This window comes from Protopterus annectens, chromosome 12.part0 (genome assembly GCF_019279795.1).
Source record: "Protopterus annectens isolate FY-2018-M chromosome 12.part0, PAN1.0, whole genome shotgun sequence".
In the NCBI taxonomy this organism is placed as follows: domain Eukaryota; kingdom Metazoa; phylum Chordata; order Ceratodontiformes; family Protopteridae; genus Protopterus; species Protopterus annectens.
The window spans coordinates 1,499,865,548-1,499,887,169 of record NC_056746.1 but is presented as its reverse complement, the minus strand read 5'-3'; the positions used below and the strand labels follow the sequence as shown (position 1 = coordinate 1,499,887,169).

The following is a 21,622-nucleotide window of genomic DNA, read 5'->3' as shown; positions in this document are numbered from 1 at the left end:
GCAAGGTGGGGTGTGTTTACTAGAATCCAATATAGTAAGGACATCCGTTTGGTGACATTGTCAGTTCTAGTGGGAGTTGTGATGGTTTGGGTGAACCCGTAAAGGTTCATGTGAATAGTTGGGCTTTGTGAGGAGCATTGGAGCCAGTTAATATCGAAGTCTCCCATGATAATGGTTTCTTGGGGGAGGTGATTGGAGCACCAGTGTAGTAGGTTTTCAACACTAGAAATGTTGTTACCAGGTGGTATGCATCCTCCTATAATGTTGAGGGTTTTGCTAAAGTTAATGTTTAATTTAGCTATAATTATCTCTGCATTATCTATGTGTGGGACTGAGGAGTTGTGGAGCTGTAGTGAGAGGTTATCTTTGTATAAGATTGCTATGCCTCCTCCTTTTTTGTTTGTTCTGTCTTTACATAGGATGTTGTAGCCTGGGGGTGTGATCTCATTACTGTCAGTATGGGGTTTAAGCCAGGTTTCAGTTATTGTTACTTTATCTAGTAGTGGGATAGCAAAGCATGTAGATTGTGAGTTTTTTGGCAATGCTTCTTACATTAATGTTGACCAGGAGAAGGGATGCTTTGGATCTTTGATGCAAGATAAATAGGTTTGGTTGGGGTGGAGGAGGTAGTGTTGTATGGTTGGGAAGGTGTAGTGTGGGTTGAGTGCTGGTGGGACCGGGGTTGGGGTGTATGTCTCCTGCTAGAGTTAGTTGTTTGTGTAGGTAGTGATAGAGTTTGGAGAGCTTAAATAGGAGTTTGGTGAATCTATTTGTATGGTGAGAGTTTGCAGTGGGAGAACTTTTAGGGTATAATAGTCTGTAGTGGTTGTGTGGAGGGGGGGGGCTAGGGCTACAAGAGGAAGAAATGTGTGTCTAGGTGTTTGCAAATTGGTAGTATGTGTGAGAGTGTGTGTGATATAGTGCAGGAAAATATTATATGCTGTGAGGGTGTATAACAGGAGTAGAAGAGATGTGGATGTGGTAAGTAGTAGAGTGTATTGTAGTGCTGTCATGGTAATGCAAGTGTGTAACTATATATTTGATGTTGTATTGAGTATAGAAAATCAAAGTGTAAGTGGGAGGTGTGTGTTTGTGTGAAAGGGATTGGTAGTTGAGAGGTGGGAGTGGTTAAGGTGAAGTATAAGTTTAGTAGCAGTGGGGGTGGGAATTGTGGGTAGGGTAGGGGAGCGGCGGGTTCAAACCACGAGGCTGCAGTTGTGCTCAAAAGAACTATCATTTGGGTAATATGGGGCAGGTAAGCTTTACTGACTGATGGTACCGCCTAACTGAGCTTGTTTCTGCATTTAATTTCACTTTTGGCTAATTCACCATGTAGGTGTACAACTAATGTCAGTAAGGTATCTAGTAAGGGTAGAGTAGGGACTAGAAGCCGGGTAATGTAGACAGCAACCTAGCTACCCTACTCCCCTTTGCTTGCTGACTTCTCATCTCTCCATTCACCATTGAGGGTTCCTGTGTGGCGCTGCCAGCTAAGCTTACATGCTTTGACAAACTGCTGGCTTAGTATAAACTGATGAACCTGTGAAACATTTCTGGCATCTTTCTGAGTTTCAAAACTAGTGGCAGTAATAAAAGAGGGTCTGACAGAAGCAACCCTGTGATTATTCTACTGCTGCAAGTTCTTATATGTTCATGTGTCATATAATTAAGTATTAATCCAGTGAAATGAATTGCCTCATTTCTCTCATGAAACATTTTTCAGATTTGAAAATTCACATTATTTGCTGTTTTTATGTTCTTTTTTGGTTAAGGTACTTTATCGAACATTTGTGAAATTGTGGTCTTTTCCCCCTAGAAATATCTATGAAGATTTAGAAGAAATATTCCAAAAGAATGAAGGTCAGATGAATACCAGTTGCTGATTCACCAGTGCTGCCTTATGTAAGTATAACACAGGACAATACACTTTGTGTATAATACAGGACAATGCACTATGTGTAGGTATAACATGAGAGAATACACCATGTGTAAGTAAGTATAACTCAGGACATTGCACTGTGTGTAAATATAACACAGGGTAATACACACTGTGTATGTAATCAAACGCTAGGAAGAACAGTGCAGGTCCAAAAACAAGTAAATTCCAAAAAGCACTGTGAGAGGAGAAACAATGCACCGGACAGCTCGAAATAATCCAACAGTTTATTAAAACACAATGTTAAACGGATAACAACACAACACGTTTTTCGTCTATTACACAGACTTCATCAGACAACAAAAATTAAGTCAAGACCAATTATATATAATGACAATGAATAGCCAATTAATTCAAATCTTCCAATGAAAACATCTCATGAATATGTATTATATCATGGCTAATTCAATAGTCAAATATAAATACTTAACCTTCTACCTCTATAATGATAGAAAATTGGTACATAAAATTCATTTATACAAAAATATATAAATAAAAACTGTTAAAAACACTTTTGGAACAAATTTAGGTCACATGTGGATATATAAATATAGTGTAAAAACTCAAGTACAAATTACAGAATTCTCATCAATAATCATCTCAACATCATTTAAGAATGTGTCTTCAAACACAAAATCTGTATCAAAAAGGCAGGCTATCTCCTGTCCCTCCCCCTCCATCCATTCGGATGAAAATTCCTTTCCCTCTGATTTTTTATTCTCTCCGACCTGCGAAGAGGTGGAAATTCTAAAGGGTCACATTGTTCATTGTAGTTTTTATAGAGGTTATAACATTTTAGTTATATGTTTAGGTATTTTAAGAGACATATTTATTAATATTATTTATTCGCAGAAATTATTTTACTTATGAATTATCACTTGTTAGCATTTCTTTATATTTATATTTACAATTTTCCTATATATATTTATATATTGAATTTATGTAGGCGTATTTAAGATTTCTTTTGCTGCTATTATTATTTTGGCCACTGGAGGGGAGTGTTGGATGAAATTTGAAATTTAAAGTTGTCTGAGAATTTTTTCTTTTTGAGTTTTTACACTATATTTATATATCCACGTTACCTAAATTTGTTCCAAAAGTGTTTTTAACAGTTTTTATTTATATATTTTTGTAAAAATGAAGTTTATGTACCAATTTTCTATCATTATAGAGGTAGAAGTTAGGTATTTATATTTGACTATTGAATTAGCCATGATACAATACATATTCATGAGATGTTTTCATTGGAAGATTTGAATTAATTGGCTATTCATTGTTATTATATATAATTGGTCTTGACTTAATTTTTGTTGTCTGATGAAGTCTGTGTAATAGACGAAAAACGTGTTGTGTTGTTATCCGTTTAACATTGTGTTTTAATAAACCGTTGGATTATTTCGAGCTGTCCGGTGCATTGTTTCTCCTCTCACAGTGCTTTTTGGAGTTTACACATTGTGTAAGTGTAAAACAGGAAATGCACCATATGTAAGTAGGTTTACTGTCATTATGTTGACTCACAGGTGGTCGAATCCACCTACGCAATGTCCTATATCCCAAATGGTGGAATGTTGAACACCGATGTTCTCAACTGTCCTACCCTGCCTCTTTCTGGACCCATGATAGCACTAGTTCCTGGGTCCAGAGTGGTAGGGAGTTTTGATGTTTAGTATTTGTGTCGGGTATGCCGGAATTTGGCAGTGTGATATTCATGGAGGTGTGTCGACCATATTCCGATCTGACTGCCTGTTAGTTGACATTATGTTAGTAAACCATGTAAATATAACACAGGATGATCCTAATCATGCAGTTATAGAGGTTTTCATTCCTGCAGGTCACCTCTGAGTTGTTTCCTGCATTTTGACTGTGGATTTTCTCTTTTTGTCTGTGCATCAAGACAAACACTTCCTGTTTTTTCAGCTTACTTGGTTTACAAATGTGAATGATGTGTATGACTGCTTGATTACAGCTATATTATGATGAAGACAAAAATTCAATACTTAGAAAACTTAATTTGTAGTTGCCCAGGCAGTAACAGTGAAATAGAATAGTTGTGTAAAATCTTACCATAACCATAGATGCCTGTCTCTTCCATGTCGCAGTATTCTAGTTGTGGGATTTCCTGACCTCAGGCGACTCGTACGTTAGTGCCTATACAAAAGCTTCAACTTGGCTGTTGCAGCGTGAGTGGGACGTTAGATGTAAGGCCATAAACCAGATGCCTTAAATGTGATGTCTGCACGCACAATCCTCAGAACTTGAAGACCAGCAGGTAGAGAAGAAGGCCCAGAAGGAGGAATGCCAGTGGGGACAGGTGTGTGACCTTGGTGTCCGTCATTAGCATAGATAGGTCCAGGTATTAGCTGCAAATAAAGGCGAATGAAGAGGGGGTAATGGTGGGTGGGAAGAAATACTGCAACATGGAAGAGAAGGACATCTATGGTTATGGTAAGATTTTACACACATATTCTATGTCCGTTTATTCCTATGTTGCAGTATTCTAGTTGTGGAAGAGTACTGCAGCTTAGATGGATGACAGAGTGGTGGATGTTGAAGAGGATTCCACAAAGCCCTGCAGGATTGCCATGCTCTGGAGACTTGGTCAAGTTTGTAATGTTTGGTGAAAGTGTGGCTGGTGGATCATGTGTCTGCTTCCATAATGGATGCCGTGTCCTTACCTTTTATGAAAGCCTTGGAAATGGCCACTGCCGTAGTGGAATGGGCCTTTACTCCCACTGTTTTTTTTTTTTTCCATGGTGGGAGTAGCAGAGACAAATGGTTTTCCTGATCCAGCATGCGATGGTTTGTTTGGAGACTGCCTTGCCCAAGGCTCTGGGGTGGAAAGAGACAAAAAGTTGCTTAGATTTCCTAATGGGTTTGGTTTTGTCCAGGTAGAATCTTAGTTGCCTGTACACATCCGAGAAGTGCAGTATCCTCTCCCCTTCATTAGTGGGAGAGGGAAAGAAAGTGGGTAGATGGATAGATTGATTTGGAGACTAGTCATTGACCACCTTGGGCATAAAGGGGGGTTTAGTTCGCAGGGTGACTCTGTCTTTGTGGAAGGTGATGTATAGGGGGGCAGGCCATTAAGGCCTGCAACTCTGGCACCCTTCTGGCTGAAGTGATAGCCACTAGAAGGACAGTTTTCCATGTACACATCTGTAGGGAAATATGTCCCAGCCAGTTTGAAAGGGTGCTGGGTAAGTTTTTCCAGGATGTAGTTAAGGTCCCAGGGTGGAGGGATAGGTTTCTTTGGTGGTCTCATATGTAAGTCCCCTTTAAGGAAGAGCTTAACGTCGAGCTTAGCTAGCAAGAGGGGATCAAGGGGCAAGCAGGCTGATATAGCAGAAAGGTGTACGTTCGCTGAAGAATAGGAAAGTCTGCTTTTAATCGATTGACATACATAAGCAAGAACTAGGGGGCAAAAGGCAGAGCAAGGGTCCCTTCCCTTGTCCAGACACCACTTTGTAAATCTTTCCCATTTAGCTAGGTAAGATTTTCTGGTGGTAGGTTTCCTTGCCTCCCTCAGGACTGAAAGCACATCCTCTGAGTAGTGGTGTCTGAAGGGGATCAAAAGTTTATCACCCACAGAGTCAGGGATAACATCTACAAGTGTGGGTGGAGGAGAGTTCCTTTGTCTTGTGTCAGTAGGTCCACCTTGTAGGGTAACTTGTAGATATTGCCTTTGGCTAAATTGTGAAGTAGGGGGAACCAGTACTGCCTTGGCCAGTAGGGAGTCACTAACAAGATTTTTGGTTTGTCCTTCTTGATTTTCAGGAGGACTTTCTGAATCATTGGGAAGGGAGGGGGCATAAAGGGGAGTAGGTCTTTGAGCAGATGGTCTGCAGCTACCTGTTCTGGGGGGAGGCAAACAGGTCTATTTGTGGAGTACCCCACCACTGTCTGTGACTGTCCAGCATCCATTCGTGCTGTGGAGAGGAGATCCTGCTTACGAGATCTGCTTGCTTGTTGTCCTGTGAGGGGATGTAGCTCTCCTGCAGGACCAAGTTGTGGCGAGAGGCTAGGTCCAGCATCCGCATGGTCAGTCTGCACAGCTGATAGGCCTTTGTTCCTTCCTGTTTGTTGAGGTACCACATAACAGTGGTATTGTCAGTTACTATCAGAAGCACCCCGGTACAAGAAGGGGGGTAATGGTCTTTAGAGCTAGGAAGACTGCTGTCATTTCCATGACATTGATGTGCTTGGCCTGTAGAGAAGGATGCCACTTTTCTTAAACCCTGTAGGATGCCAGTGTCGACCCCCAACCTGAATCTAAGGCATCTGTATGCATTGTTTGGGTTGGAGTGGTGGGAGAAGTGGAAGTCCCAGGTTTAGTTGGACTTGCTGGATCCACCAGCTGATTTCTGTCCTTAGACAGGGAAGGATGGGAATAACCTATTCTAAATGATGCAGGTGTTGGGACCAAATATTTTTGAGGTACCACTGTAACATGTGCATTTGCATTCTGGTCAGTGGTAGCATGGGGATGGTTGCTACCATAAAGCCTCGGAGACAAAGACATTGCCTTGCCATCATCTTCTGGGAGTGTAGGATTTCCTTGAAGTGGGAAGTCAGGGATAGAACCTTGTCCTGTGGGAGAAAGGCCTTCATTTTGTCTGTTCTGATTTTGCAGCATAGGAAAATCTTGTCCTGGTTTGGGTTCAAGGAGACTTTGGGAGGTTGATGATGAACTCTAGATTTTGCAGAAGGGACATGGTGAAGTGCAAATGCCTTGAGAGGGTATCTTTGGACTCTGCTAGTATTAGGATGTCATCCATATATGGGTAAATCTGGATTCCCTGAGTTCTGCAGAAGGCAATGGCTGGGGCTAGGCACTTTGTAAACACTCACGGGGCAGTGGATAAACCAAAGGGCAAAGCAGTAAATTGGAAATGAGAGGAAGTCCCAGAGAATCGCAGGAATTATCTGTGAGAAGTCCTGATGGGTATGGGTAGGTAGGCTTCTTTTAGGTTCAAGGTGGCCATAAAGGCCTTGGCTGGAATAAGTGGCAACAGAGTGGGAAGTGACAGCATTTTGAAGGAGGGTACCTGAAAGTGGAGATTTAGAAAGGAGAGATCTAAGATGGGTCTTCAGGGGCCATCTTTTTTTTGGGCACCAGGAAGAGACGTAGAATCCTTTTCCTTCCTGTCCTGAGGGAACAGGTTCTGTGGTGCCTAGCTTTAGCAGGTCTGACAAAACCTGTGTCAGCAGATGAATTTGGTTTTTGGGGGGAAATGGAATGCCTTTCCTGGGGGGGGTTTCTTTCCAGAATAGGAAGTACCCTTTTTGGATAATGGATAGAACCCATTGGCCTATGGAGATGGTTTGCCAGAAGGGGAGACAGTGGGGAAGGCATGCAGAAAGTGGTAGGTGGGCAAGGCAGTCATGCATTATTGGGACCTCCTCTGTCCTGAAAGGATTGTCTGGGCTGAGAAGGTGGTGCAGTAGGTCTGGATGTGGTAGGTCTTCTAGCCCCTCTTCTAGACCTGGAAGAGGAAGCAGTTGTCTTTGGAGGGTTACACCTTACAAAAGTGGTTTTAGCAGAGTAGTTCCTGTAATATTTGGGAATGGGGGGCATGAGCAGATGTTTGATGTCCTGCAATTTTTTTTCCTTTTTTCCTGCAGATTCTTGAAGAGGTTTGCAGATTGTTTTCCAAAAAGGAAATTGTGATCCAGGGGGCATCCACGATCTTGGACTTGAAGTCTTCTGGTAGATTCTGGAGTCTCAGCCAGAAGTATCTCCTGATGACAGAAGCAGATGCTGCAGAGCAGGCAGATGCTTCTGCAGCATCGTAACTGCATCTAATGGAGTGCCTGGCTACTTGCTGAATAAAGGACAGTTTGGAGGAAATGTCAGCCTTAATGGGGCTGTCAGGAATAGAAGCCAGCAAGGAGGAGGCTTGCAATACGAGGTCTAGAGCATACTTAGTCATGTGGCTCTGATAATTAATGTCTCTGAAAGCCAAAGTGGAAGATGTGTATACATTCTTTCCCATGCTATCCATAGATTTGCTATCTTTATCCATGGGTAGGATGGAGGGGGAAGGAAGGAGTCTAGACTGTTTATCAGGGGTGGTGGCAATCACAGCTGGGTCCGGCAAGGGTGGTTTAACTTAGACTTTTTGCTCCTCTGGCACTTTATAGAATCGGTCAGGGCACTTAGGGGCAGGTGGCTGGGAGTCTGGGGCCTTAGAAGCTGAATTAAAGGCATCCAAGTAAGCGGGTAGAACCAGAAGGACAGCAGAAGGGGAGGGAGATTCTGCTTGAAGCAGCTCAAAGTACCTCTTTTGGGTATCAGTCATTTGTGAAGTATCCCATGTGAAGTACTGTTTCGTCTTGGTGATGGTCTCACCAAAGGTAATATTTTCAGGGAGAGAATACCCTTCAACAGATTCCTCATCAGGACAATAATACTACTGGGGAGAAGAATTCTGGGATGTATATGAAATAGAGTCCTCTGAGGAAGAAAAGGAAAAATCATGCTCTTCCTCCCTAACCTGAGAGGTCATGGGTGGGAGGGAAGAGGCAGAGGCAGGCCTAGGACTGAGTAAAGGCAGAGTAGTGGAGGTTGAGGCTGAAGGCTTAAGGGCCATAAAGGCCTGCATGAGAGAGGAAGTGAAGGCCTGCCAATTTGGTAGGGCTTCTGCAGAGGAGGAGGTATGCTTGGTTTTCTGCTTCTTTTTGGCTGGGGTGGAAGTTGGAACTGGCCTGGAGTCAGGTTTTGAGGTCAACATTTCCAAAGTCTGGATCCCGGTCTGAGGTACCACAGATTCTGGCTCCCCCTCGACATTGATGGTAGTTGGTGTCTGGATAAGTTCCAAGGACGTGCTGGTCGTCGGCTGTGCAACGGCTTCCTCAAAGGACATCATTGAAGTTGACGGATCTGCCGGGTGCTCCTCAACTCCTAGATCAGCAGTTGGTGGGGCATCTGGTAGTGACGCAGCAGGTGAGGAAGGCCTAGGAATCTTGGCCTTCTTCGGGAAGGTTTGGCTGCAGCCTCCGATGTGGGATCCATTCTTAGGGCTAACCGTTTAAGGTGCTGGTTTTCTAGGTAGAGGATTAAAGCAGCCAAATGGCTGTGTAGGGTCTTTGGCACAAACAATTGACAAATTGAGCAGGAGGAATGGTCGTGCTCCCGGCCTAAGCAAAAAACACACCTATCATGGGCGTCTTTATGGGGTATCTGGCTCCCGCATTGGCACTTTCCCTTTTTACCTGACATCAGCTAAAGGCTACAACAACCAAGCCTAAGCAATAACAATCAGCTAAACAAGAAGAAACAGAAACCCGACAGGTTACTTAGCTTTATTGATGTGATGTCTGAGAAGGAGCGATCGTACAATGCGTAGATCATCTGCGGCTGAAAAGTTCTGAGGATTGTGCATGCAGACGTCACATTTAAGGCCCCTGGTTTATGGCCTTACATCTGATGTCCCATGCATGCTGCAACAGCCAAGCTGCAGCTTTTGTATAGGACCCGACATATGAGTCGCCTGAGGGCAGGTAATCCCACAACTAGAATACTGCAACATAAGTATAGAAGGACATAATCCATTACAAAATGCAGTGGGGAAAGGCACTTAGCACAGAAGATTCGCAGCAAGACAGTCAATCAAAAAATTTTCTGAAAGGGTGTAGTAGCTGAGGCAAAAAGGAAGACTGTGAAGGAAGCACAGAACTGCATTTGGTAGATGAATTAAAATGAAAAAAAAAAATAAGTGAAAGTAGTTTCTTGAACCACAAACAGAATAAAAGGTTAAACTGTGAAAATACAGACCTGCTAATCTGCTCCTTGGAGAAGCTTGCATCACTGTCCGGGGGAGGGAGGTGGCCAAGTCCAGAGCTAGAAGGCAGCAGCTTGATGTTAAGAATGAAAAGCAGAGGGATACATTTTACTTTATTTGCTTACTCATTTATTTTATTTTGAGTTTAATAACTGGATAGATGGGCTGGTCAACAGACTTTTCTCAGCCATGGCTTGGCCCCTTTGGAGCAGTATCAGAAAAGAATACATAAAATTTCTGTGATACCAGTGACATTCATTGTAGTACATAAAGTGTTAACATTATACAATAACAGTTGCAGCAAAATCTGTGCATATTTTTCAAGGATGAATAAAGTACAAAATTTTAATGTTAAGGAGTTCTCTAATATTCAGTCAAATAATCAACATAAAATAAAAGAAATGATTGGAATCCTTGACTGTTTGTAACCAAAACTGACTGTGATTTTCTAACTATTATCCTGAAAGTATGTACATGTAGCTTCATTGGTTAGGTGTTCTTTTAATTTACTCTTAAAAGTGGATAGTCCTAACCCATGCTAGTATCTAATTCCACATGGAAAGCCCTAACTTGATTAATGCTCTTTCACCTGGTAGCTGTTTTGAAGTGGGGGGTCAACATGTTGAACTGTGTTGCTGTAGTCTTATTGGTTATATCCTGCCAAGGATATAACAGCTGGCCAGCTTCCAAAGTTTTAGGGCACTTTCTTGCACCTAAATCATCAGTCAACTCAAGCTGTGCTGACTACAAGGACAAGTTTGGCCAAGAAGCCCTTCAGAGCTCTCCTGCTACTGAAGAGTACACTCCTCAGATCAGATGGTTGGCTTCTGCTATTCCATTGCTGGGTAGAGAAGTTCCCTTTGGGGGAAAAAAAACTTGCATTTAAAAAAAAAAAGTATTTATTAATATTTTCCTGTTCAGGAATGCCATTTTTAAGTTAGGTGTTTGTGTTTTAATAGACTGTCATATGACTGTATTGTACTTTTAAATGAGAGAACACTGTTTTCCTGTCAGTTTAAAAGTTGTTTAAAGTAATTGAACATTATTTTGTTTCTGTGGAGAAGTTGTGTTCATTCTAATTTTTGGGATGTCAAAGTGTTGTAAAGTAAATTTTACTGTGTTTGTGTGAAAAAAGGTGACTGTGACGCCCGTGTCCTGGCCCAGCAATCAAGGAGCCTCAATCCTCACCATTAACACCAGTGAGGGGTGTCTCATATAGGAGAAAAGGATAACGCACAGTAAAGTGCAATTTCCCTTAAGAGCACACAGAGATCACAGTCAGTCCAGGGCTGGTCACTCCCTTGCTCTCAAGGTCCCCAATAAGACTCCCAACTGGCACAGCTATAGGGTCCAGATCCCAGACTAGTGGGCAAGCTAAAACCTCCATCACCCTCTCTGTCCACCCAGTGCTTTGTGTCCCTGCCCAAGTAGCTGACACACACACACACACACACGCACGCACACACACACACACACACACACTTTGAGAAGAGTTTATACAACCACACAGACACTCCTGGGGAAGGCTGGCACAGGTTCTCCAGCTGTGCCCCTTCTTCCCACTCATCTCAAATTAAATCTAGAAGTCCCCTCACCCTATGCCCATACAGCAACTCAAAGGGTGAAAAACCTGTGGATTCCTGGGGAACCTCTCTTTAAGCAAATAACAGATGGGGCAAATATTTGTCCCACTCCCTCTTAAACTGATCTGCAAATGCCTGTAGCATGGACTTGATTGTAGAGTTTAACCTGTCAACAAGACCATTAGTCTGGGGGTGGTAGGGGGTGGTCTTCATGTGCTTCTCCCCACAGGACTTCCACAGACAAGTCAGCAGGTCTGACATGAAATTGGCACCTCTGTCAGTCAATATTTCTTTTGGGAAACTTACCCTGCTGAAAATCTCTAACAAAACATTTACCACCTTCTCTGCCTCAATGGAGAACAAAGCCACTGCCTCAGGGTATCATGTAGCATAATCCACTACCACCAGGATATACGTTTTCCCTGTGGACCTTGGGGTACTCTGAGGACCCACAATATCCATAGCTATCCTGTGAAATGGCTCCGCAATCACAGGCAAAGACATCAAAGGAGCTCTCACCTTGTCTCCTGCCTTGCCTACCTTTTGGCATTGCTCAAAGGTCCTGCAGTACCCTGTTACATCTCTGGAAATTCCAGGCCAATAGAAGTTCTGCATAATACGCCTCTTTGTAGGTTTTTTGCCCATATGACCTGCAAAGAGAATATCATGGGCTATGGCTAGAAGCGCCAGATGGTAGGCCGTAGGCACTACCAACTGCTGTACTCTCTCACCTTCTAGCCCTCCTTCAGGGGTCCACTCTCTGTGCAGTAACCCTTTGTCCCAGTATACAGATTCCCCCTTTTCTTGAGAATCAGGTGCCTCCCTAGCTACCTGCCTCAGGCCTTGCAATGTAGAGTCTGAGAGCTGAGCCTGTCTCAGCACTGTCCTTGTAACCCTTCCCAGCTCCCCTTCCACAGGAAGTCTGGCATCCTCTGACAGTGGTGCCTCACTGTCAGCCTGGGTACTACTACTCACCTCTACCTTTGCAGTCACTCTGTCCAAGGGAGCATCAGTACCCACAAGCAGCTGTGACTCACCTTCAGTCTCACTGCTACAAGGTAGCTCCCTCCCTGAAGTAACCACCTCACCAGTCCTGGCTGCAAGTATGCAGTCTGTCTGGGTCTCCCTCAGGCTACCAGACTTACCTCCTTGTCTGCAAGCCTGGCTGCATGTAACCGCACAAGAACAGGGTACTGCATAATCAAAATCAATCCCTATCAGGACATCTGCAGGTATATCCTCAAACACACCTACTTGCTGGCTTCCATTTCCACCCTCCCAGTCAAGGTGAACCCCAGCCAAAGGTATTTGGAATGGGATCCCTCCTAAAGCCCTGACTGGAGTAGACTGTCCAGGCAAGTAGTGCTTCTCTGTAACCATTGCAGGCTTTACAATGGTTATATCAGAGGCTGTGTCTCCTCTTGGCAATGGCCTCTTTGCCATTCACTACAACAGGATATAACCTCTGGTGGTAGTTTGGTACCCTTGCTGTCTCAAGACAACCTGCTGTTGACATTTTGTCTTTCCCACTTACTGGCTCCATCACTTTGTGTCCCCCACCTTGCCTCTGTGGACACCTGTATGCCACATGGCCCCACTGGATACATTCAAAACATTTAACCGTAGCTCCTGGATGTGTACCTGGACTAGTGGCTTCCCCTGCTACTGGCGTATTCTGTTGGGGCAGTCTGTGCTGCCCACCACGGGCTCCTTTAGACCCATGAGCAGTACTGGGGGTCCCTTTCCTGTGCAGGGCTGCCCTGCTTGTCAGGTATAGGTCTCTCTTCTTCCTCAACTCATCTGAAGTAGCACATTGTCTATCAGCTACCCAGATCCCCTCAGGCAAAGTGCTAAAGGCTTGTTCCCTCACCAAAAGGTCTGCCAGCTCTTCAAAAGTGGTGACCTGACATCCACTCACCCACCTATGGAAATAAGTGCTCAGTTCAGCAACATATTCACGCACACTTTCATCTGCCATGCATCTCTGCTCACAAAACGTTTTCTTATATGTTTCAGGTGTTAGCTTAAACAATTCTAACAAGTGATTTTTAACAGCAGTATAATCAAAACATGCAACATCAGACATTTTTGACAAAACAGTTACAGCTTTACCATGGAGTAAGGGGGTCAGGAACCGTACCCAGAGCCTTTGGTCAACCCTATACTGTTTGCATACTCTCAAAATCATACACATAAACACACAAAGACATACTCGGCGGCTCTGATCAAAAATCTACCAGAACAGCAGAGGCCACCAAAGCAGACACCCAAACAACCACCACCTCAGAACACAACACCTGCAACACATAGACCTCACAGTCAGAGTGTCAAACAGTCACAGCCCTTAAGGCCAAACACAATGCCAGACACACTAGTCATTGGTGACTCCATAGTCAGACACACTGACGTCCCGCTCACCAGACTGAGTAAGGAGAAGGTCACAGTAAGCTGCCTGTCGGGCGCTAGAATCCGCCACATAGCAAGCACTCAGGTCTCTCAACAGCAGGTACAAATATGACTCAGTCATTGTCCACGCTGGTGTAAGCGACCTGAGGCGTACCTCCTTGGACTACATGAAAAGAGACATTGAGGAGCTCTCTGATTATGTAGCCCAGGCAGGTATGACCCTGACCTTGAGCAGTATCCTACCTTCACCAAGAATGATGCCACAATACAGCGATAAGATGATCAGCTTTAACAATTGGCTTAAACACTGGTGTCATTCAAAGGGGATCAATGTCTGTCTGCCTGGGATGACATGCTGGACAAGCCACGCTGCTTCAAGGGGCGGCTTGCACCTGTCACCCTGGGATTCGGATATTGGCAAGGCTCTTGCCACCCCATAGTGCCTTTTTAGGCAAGGCTCAAATTCTAAACCTACCACCCTAGAACACAAAAAAGGAAAAAAACTAAGGGTAATGCTGCTCAATGCCAGAAGTCTAAATCTCAAAATGCACCCACTCGAGGCCCTTCTCAGTATGGAGAACATCGATGTCTGTGCAGTGACAGAAACCTGGTTCAAGGCTCCTGAGAGCACCCCAGCACTATCAGGTTTTACCTCTTATCATGCGTTCCGGCCCCAAAATCCGGACAATACCAAGAAAGGAGGGTATCCATATTCATCAAAGACACCCACACCTCAAGACTGGTGGCAGCACGATGCATCGGAGACCATCCAGGTGCAATTAACCATAGGCAAGACTGCTCTGCAAATTGTAGCATGTTACAGGCCACCCTCACAAACTCAGGAACCTCACATGGCCTTCCTGAAAACACTAGAGGGATAAAAGTATCACGAAACACTATCATACAAGGTCACTTGAATTACCCTAATATAGACAGGGAACACTACTCAAGCCCAAACACCCTAGCCCAAAAGTTCCTGGAATTCATAAACTCAAATGCCATGGAACAACTAGTCACCATCCCACAAGAGGAGAAAACATACTTGATCTCATCATCACGAACATGGGAGCACAATGTTCAACACGGAAGTATACCCCTCACTGGTGAGATCAGATCACAAACTAATCTCGCTGGAGCTCCTCCTCCCACCCCACCTGAAATAAAAAGACCACAGTAAAGAACTTCTCGAAGCCGACTTCACACTTCTAAAGACTAGTGTGGTCTCCTTTAAGGCCCCGAGCCGGAAAACAGTACTCAAGCCGCTGAATCACTTACAAATGCCTTCTACCAGCACCTGCAGGACTGCATGGATAAGGCAATCCCAAGCAAAACAAAGACTCTTTGTACCAAAGGCAAGCGTCCACTCTGGTGGACCCCAGCCATAAACAAACTCTGCAACAAAAGGAGGAAGCTACTACAAGATAGAGCAAAATCCTTAAAAGGTAAGACACCCTTGATCACTATAAGTAAAACTAAGAGCTCTCATAAAATCATCCAAAGCAAATTTTGAGAGAAAAATAGCTAAAGACTCAAAAGACAATCATAAGGCCTTCTTTAGCTATGTTAGAAACCTGGGAGGAAACTCCCAGATATGCTCAGAACTAGTTCAAAATGATGTGAAGATTACTGATCCTACAGACATTGCCAACATACTGGCTGACAGGTTCAGTGCAAACTCCCCTCCCCAAAGGAGATATCTATACCAGCGATTGCAGCCCCCAAACATCTCCAACGCCCAAGTGAGAACTGCTCTCTCCAAAGCAAAAACACAGCATCCATGGGACCTGATGGTGTCCCCGGCTGTGTGCTCCACGAACTCAACGAGGAATTAAACCCACAGCTAGGACAGCTGTTTAATCATAGTCTTACCTCTGGATCATTGCCCAGGGAGTGGCGCACTGCAACTGTGGTCCCACTTCACAAAGGCAGTGCCTCCACCGACCCTGGAAATTACCGCCCATTAGCTTGACAAGCCTTATCTGCAAAGCCATGGAGAGGATCATAATGGACCTCATAAATAAAGACATAGGGAATTTGCAGACTTTGGATCCATCCCAGTTTGGCTTTGTCAAAGGCAGATCATGCCTTCTAAACTTGGTTGACTTTTTGAAACAGTCACCAAAGCCATTGATGAGGAAAGGCAGTCCATACAGCCTACCTCGATCTGGCGAAGGCCTTTGATACAATACCCCACTCGGGTATCATTGAAAAACTCATCAGCTTAAATGTTAACCCATACATCACAAGATGGGTTGCAAACTGGCTGAGTGACAGAACCCACAGGGTCAGAGTTGCTGGCGCCATGTCAGACTCAAAGCCTGTCACAAGTGGTGTACCACAGGGCTCAGTCCTGGGCCCACTCTTGTTTGGCATCTACTTTTCCAGTACAAGCAAACACAGGAGGGTTATGGCTAACAAAGTTTGCAGATGACTGCAAACTGCCATAGTAGAAAACACATCTGACACAGATATCCTTCAGAAGGGTCTCACAGAAGCGGATAACTGGTGCCAGAGCCATGGCCTAAAGTTAAATGCCAAAATGCATAGTCATACCCTTGGGAAAAACAAGGTTACCCCTAGCTACCAAATAGGTGGCAATCCACTGAGTACAGAAGAAGTTATCAGGGACCTGGGGACCCAGGTTGATAGTAGTCTGTCATTCGACACCCATGTAGCTAAAGTAGTTAGGAAGACCTTCTACATTGCCCACCTTATCATGAAGGGATTCTCATCTAGATCAAGGGAGGTCATAGTCTCCTATACTCATCACTCATCAGACCAATGATTGAGTACAATGCCCCATTCGGAATGTATCTGACCCGACACTTGCAGCAGCTGGAGAGGCCACAAAGTTCCTCACCAAAAGGATAAAGGGTCTCAAACATCTGTCCTATGCTGCCCGACTGAAAGAACTCCAGCTCTATTCAGTCGCACGCTTGCTCAGAGGTGACCTTTGCCTAACATACAAGGCCATGTCAAACCCAGATGTGATGAATATGCTTCACCTCAAAAATCTAGATCCGTCAGAGCCACAAGGGCGGAGACTTAAACCTCGACACGGCTATTAATAGGACGTGCTGGAGGGATAGATTCATCACCCAAAGACTCCCTATGCTGTGGAATAAAATCCCGGTATATGTGAGGCAGAGCACCTCGCTGGCCTTGTTCAAGAGAAATCTTGACCAATGGATGGGAGATCGCAGATATACCCCAGGGATTACCTCAGTGTCACTGCTCAACAGAGGCACAGCAAAATAATGGGTATAGTTCCCCATACTAAAGGGGTGGCGTAAGCCACAAAACTATGGGCTAGGCTTGTAAATGCCCTCGGGCAGATAGCCTAGTATGAACCTATGAACCTATGAACCTAAAACATATGAATGAAAATATCAAAATTACCACCCTCTTTAAACTGTGGAAGAAATTTACTGACCTTTTGTGCTTCTGGGGTCCAGTTACTCCCTTCCCCATTACCTCCATGACTTTGGTGAAGAGTCAGCATTTCCCTCTCATGCCTCCTCTGCTGCTCCTTTTCCTCGGCTTGTATCTCCAAACGCCTGGCCTCCAACTCAAGTCTTTTTAGCTCCAGATGGATTTTTAAATTCTCTGCAGAAAGGTTGAGCTGTCCATTCTCTGAGGGTATTATATCTCCACTGCCAGTCTGATTGTCCTCCTGATTGCTGTTTTCTGATGCAGCTGTAACCAAGGCTGCAATCAGGTCTGTCTTAGGTTTCCATGCAGCAGTCCCCTAGCCTGGCACATCTTCACCAGCTGGCTCCTTGTCATTTTTCCATACTCTTCTGCTGACATGATGCCTGCTCACCTTGACTAACTAAGGTAACAAAAGAAATAAAACAATTGTGATCTGAACTCCTGCGTGGCTGATTTAGAGTACAAAACTCCTTCAAAGCTCACTTTACAAAAGCTACAAGGAGTCACTCTATACACACCACTACAAGCCAATTAGTATTTGCCAGCCAATTAATATGTGGTGTGGATATCCTACCACTGCCAAACAATTAATATGGGACACCCGTGCCCTGGCCCAGCAATCAAGGAGCCTCAATCCTCACCACTAACACTAGTGAGGGGCGTCTCTTATAGGAGGAAAGGATAACAAATACAGTAAAGTGCAATTTCCCTTAAGAGCACACAGAGATCACAGTCAGTCCGGGGCTGGTCACTCCCTTGCTCTCCAGGTCCCCAGTAAGACTCCCCACTGGCACAGCTATAGAGTCCAGATCTCAGCCTAGTGGGCAAGCTAAAACCTCCAGCACCCTCTCTGTCCAACCATTGCTTCGTGTCCCTGCCCAAGTAGCTGACACACACACACACACACACACACACACACACACACACACACACACACACACACACACACACACACACATTTTGAGAAGAGTTTATACAACCACACAGGCACTCCTTGGGAAGGCTGGCACAGGTTCTCCAGCAGTGCCACTTTTTCCCAGACTATACACTAGTACCAGCTGCAACCACCGACTAATATTTATCAGCTACTCAAAGGCCCTTAAAAGGGTATACAATTATTAATGTGCAATATTATTATGCAATTGGTAGTATAGCCCAAGGCTAAAGCTATTAGAGTGGCTTTGTACAATTTAACCAAAGGCATGCAAGTACTCTAAAGAGCTTAAATTATCTCTCTAAAAACAGCCACAGTTGAAAGGGTTTAAAAATATTTAATAACAAATAGTCAAAACACAGGAGAATACTTTTTACTACACAGTGCTAGTCAAGAGTTCAGAGATCACAGAGAAATACTTAAAATAATTCAGTAGTACAGTTCTGACATCACAGAAAAACACTTAGTCTAATCTTTCTGGTTTCTAGCTATTTCTAAGAGAAAACACAAATCTAAGATAAACTTACATGTAGAGCAAGACAGTTCTGTGAGTTGGATGGTCAAGACAAAATGCTTAATGCTCTCTGATTCTCTCTGTTTAAATTGATATTACAGTCCTGATTTACATTACATCATTCTTCACACTTTCCTGGGGTTCCCAGGCTAACAGGCTACATTCTTTAGTAAGCTCACACCAGGTCAGGAAGCAAAGCCATTAAGGACATTTATGCATGCAAATTCTGGCCATTACCTCTGGCCTTAAAACACTAGCAAGAATCCTTCATCTAGACCATCCGAAGACGTGTTTACATCAAAGGTTCACAACATGCTTTACTTGGTCAACAGAGTGCATTGTTGTTACATTTTTGCAGTTCCACATGCAATAGCATTTTTTCCATTTAAGACAACAAGCCTGTGGTTTACATTAATATTTACAGATGACAGAATTATCTCCAAAATTCTATCTGGCTAGGCTGGCAGCCTTCACCTATCTTCACCCAATCTTCACAGTGACTTTCGAAGACTTTTAACTTTTTTTTTTTACTCAAAGTTTTACCAGCTTGTACTGTTTGTTTTTCCAGAGAAAGAGGCACCACTTTCGGCTTGACCACAGAACAAATTACTGGTCCTATGGTCAGACCATCTTTTAGCCACAAAAAGGAAAAGCTGCGCAAACAGGATTTTGCACCTCAGCAGGCCAGCAGTTTTCCACAGTCGTGGGTGAGTGACTCTGGGTTGGTTACTCTGCTGTGACCATTGTTTGATCCTCAGACCACTTATCTTGTATCCTGAATCCCTCTGGTGTAGCACCTACAGCTACTATGGACCTAGGGTTAGCCACATACTCTGCAGCTGTGGGGTCCCCTCAGTGGGCAAGGTAGAGCCACTTTTGGCATTTCTGGGAGGGTGAACTGAAAGATTTCCCTATTTTATCAGAAACCGGTTTGATTCTCAGCTGGGGTGCCTTCTGTGTGGAGTTTGCATGTTCTCCCTGTGTTCGCGTGGGTTTCCTCTGGGTACTTCGGTTTCCTCCCACATTCCAAAGACATGCTTCTGGAGCATTTCTCCCCGGGCCTCTGCTGAAAACAGGCTCTGTGGAACCTAGTCAGACTTTCCCGGTCAACAAATGATAAATAAAAATAAATAAAAATAAATGTTGCACCCATTCCAAGGAAAGCTGGTGCTGCCTTTCATAGCACCGTTGGTTTCATATTTCCTGTCAACAAGAAACATAAAACTAAGCATATGTGCACTTTTCCTCAAATTTAGCCTAGACAGGAGTAGTTTACTAGGTCTAACTCAGGGTTTAAGTCAAGCCATTTGTCCTTTTTATAAGGTAGTTTCTGGCAATAAGAAAGAGGGATTCCTGTTTTCCTGAAGATATTCAGGATTTTGAATCTTGACAGAACAGATTCAGTTGAAGAGAGAGGTACAGGTCTTTCTCCTCAGATTTCTGATTTAGACTTAGAGGATAGCTCATTTTCTGATTCTCCCCATGGAAGTTTTTCTTTATCTGAGACTCTTTCCAGAATGTGCCAATGTTCTTAGCTCCTTAGAAAATAGTATGAGCTGTTACAGTGGGAAATTCCTGAACTTTTGCCTATTCTTCCAGTTCTGTCAGCTTTGGAGTATGTGTGTGTCACTACTTGCAATTTTTCTGATAGTCAGCCAGCTGCCCCTAAAACGCGGTTAAAGTATACAAAGTTGTTAATCTTTTTAAGTTTTTGTACACTCTTCACAAACTTAACCTAGAAGCTATAACTTTAGTTAATTCTACTGCTGCTAAACATTTAGTAAATTCCAATCCTACTCTTTCTAATTAGGATGGGAAGATTATTGATAAGTATCAGAAAAAAGTGCATGCTTCTGCATTGTTGATTTTCAGAATTTTAAGTTTTTAGGTTGATATGTTAAAGTGTATTCTGCATTTTTTTTTTGTGAGAAAAAATGTGCATTAAATTTATTTTCTTCAATTTTACAAGTCACTAGCCATTGTTTACAGTGTATGTATGACTCAGTTGATACTTCTTCCAGGGCTATGGCCACTGGTACTGTTTTTGAGGAGTTGTGTCTGGCTGCATTCTCAAAACCTCCCAGATAATGTAAAAGATGAGAATGTAAAAGATGAGATTTTAAATTCTCCTTTGGATAATGATTTAGTTTTTGGTTCATCTAATGCAGAGGTGATCAAAAAGTGTGATGAATGGGTTAACTTGACACAGGTAATCTGTAAGATTTTTCAGCCCTCATTTTCTAAATTTTCTAAAGGATTCTCTAACCCCTCTTTCAGTTTTAACAAAAAAAAAAAATTAAACAGTCTCAACAGTGCACAGGTTAAACATACATTTAAGACGAAGTGACAAGGGAGTTCCAGAAAGAATTCAGCAAATCCCAAAAAAACAAAGATTAGAATGACTGTTCTAGGGACCTTGTCCCCCTCCTTCCCCGGCAACCCCCTTCCCCCTCCAGAAAGTTTGAATCTCTATTTTTCTCTTTAGCAATAGATGGTTTCAAACAAATAAGATTCTGTAGGTCATTCATCAAGGTTACAGACAGCAGCTTTGGTTTAACTTGGAGCCAATTTTTGTGTCAAACTTCATAGTTTGGAGAAAGAAGCTTGTAAATTTTTTGTTGGAGTTCATCATCTGTAGTGCTGGATTCCAGGATTAAAATCTGCCAGGTCCACTGTTAAATCATTATAAAGACTAAAAAGAGAAGGAGGTGTAGCACAGATCTAAGTGGTGCAACAGTAGCAAGGATTTCTTTGTCTGATAGGGAGTAGTTGTGATACAGAAGCTGACATAGCTTCTGGCAGACCAGTAGGCTATTTCATTTATGCTGGGTGTTTCAAGTGGCTAGTAATTTGTCTGACTGGAGTCCTGTAACCCTCACCACTCTCTGTTTCATCAAAGGAGGCAGAAAGATTGCAGTGCAACTTTCTTCACAGTTATCAGAATTTCCAAGTCCATGTTTAAGAAGCAGGCTTATTATATAAACTGTGTGATGTAGTAATTGAATAGATGGTGATAAGGTAAAAACCCAGAATATA

At 43.4% G+C, this 21,622-nt stretch overlaps 1 protein-coding gene across 3 annotated transcripts in view; it reads left to right on the top strand.

The window, feature by feature from the left end:
* Positions 1 to 21,622, top strand: part of TOM1L1 (target of myb1 like 1 membrane trafficking protein) — a 1,502,644-nt gene that overhangs the window by 1,469,756 nt on the left and 11,266 nt on the right. For all 3 annotated transcript variants that reach the window (XM_044090473.1, XM_044090474.1, XM_044090475.1), the window contains one exon: positions 1,817 to 1,902. In XM_044090473.1, the coding sequence (XP_043946408.1) occupies positions 1,817 to 1,883 (67 nt within the window). In that variant the 3' untranslated portion in view covers positions 1,884 to 1,902. The remainder of the gene's footprint in view (positions 1 to 1,816; positions 1,903 to 21,622) is intronic.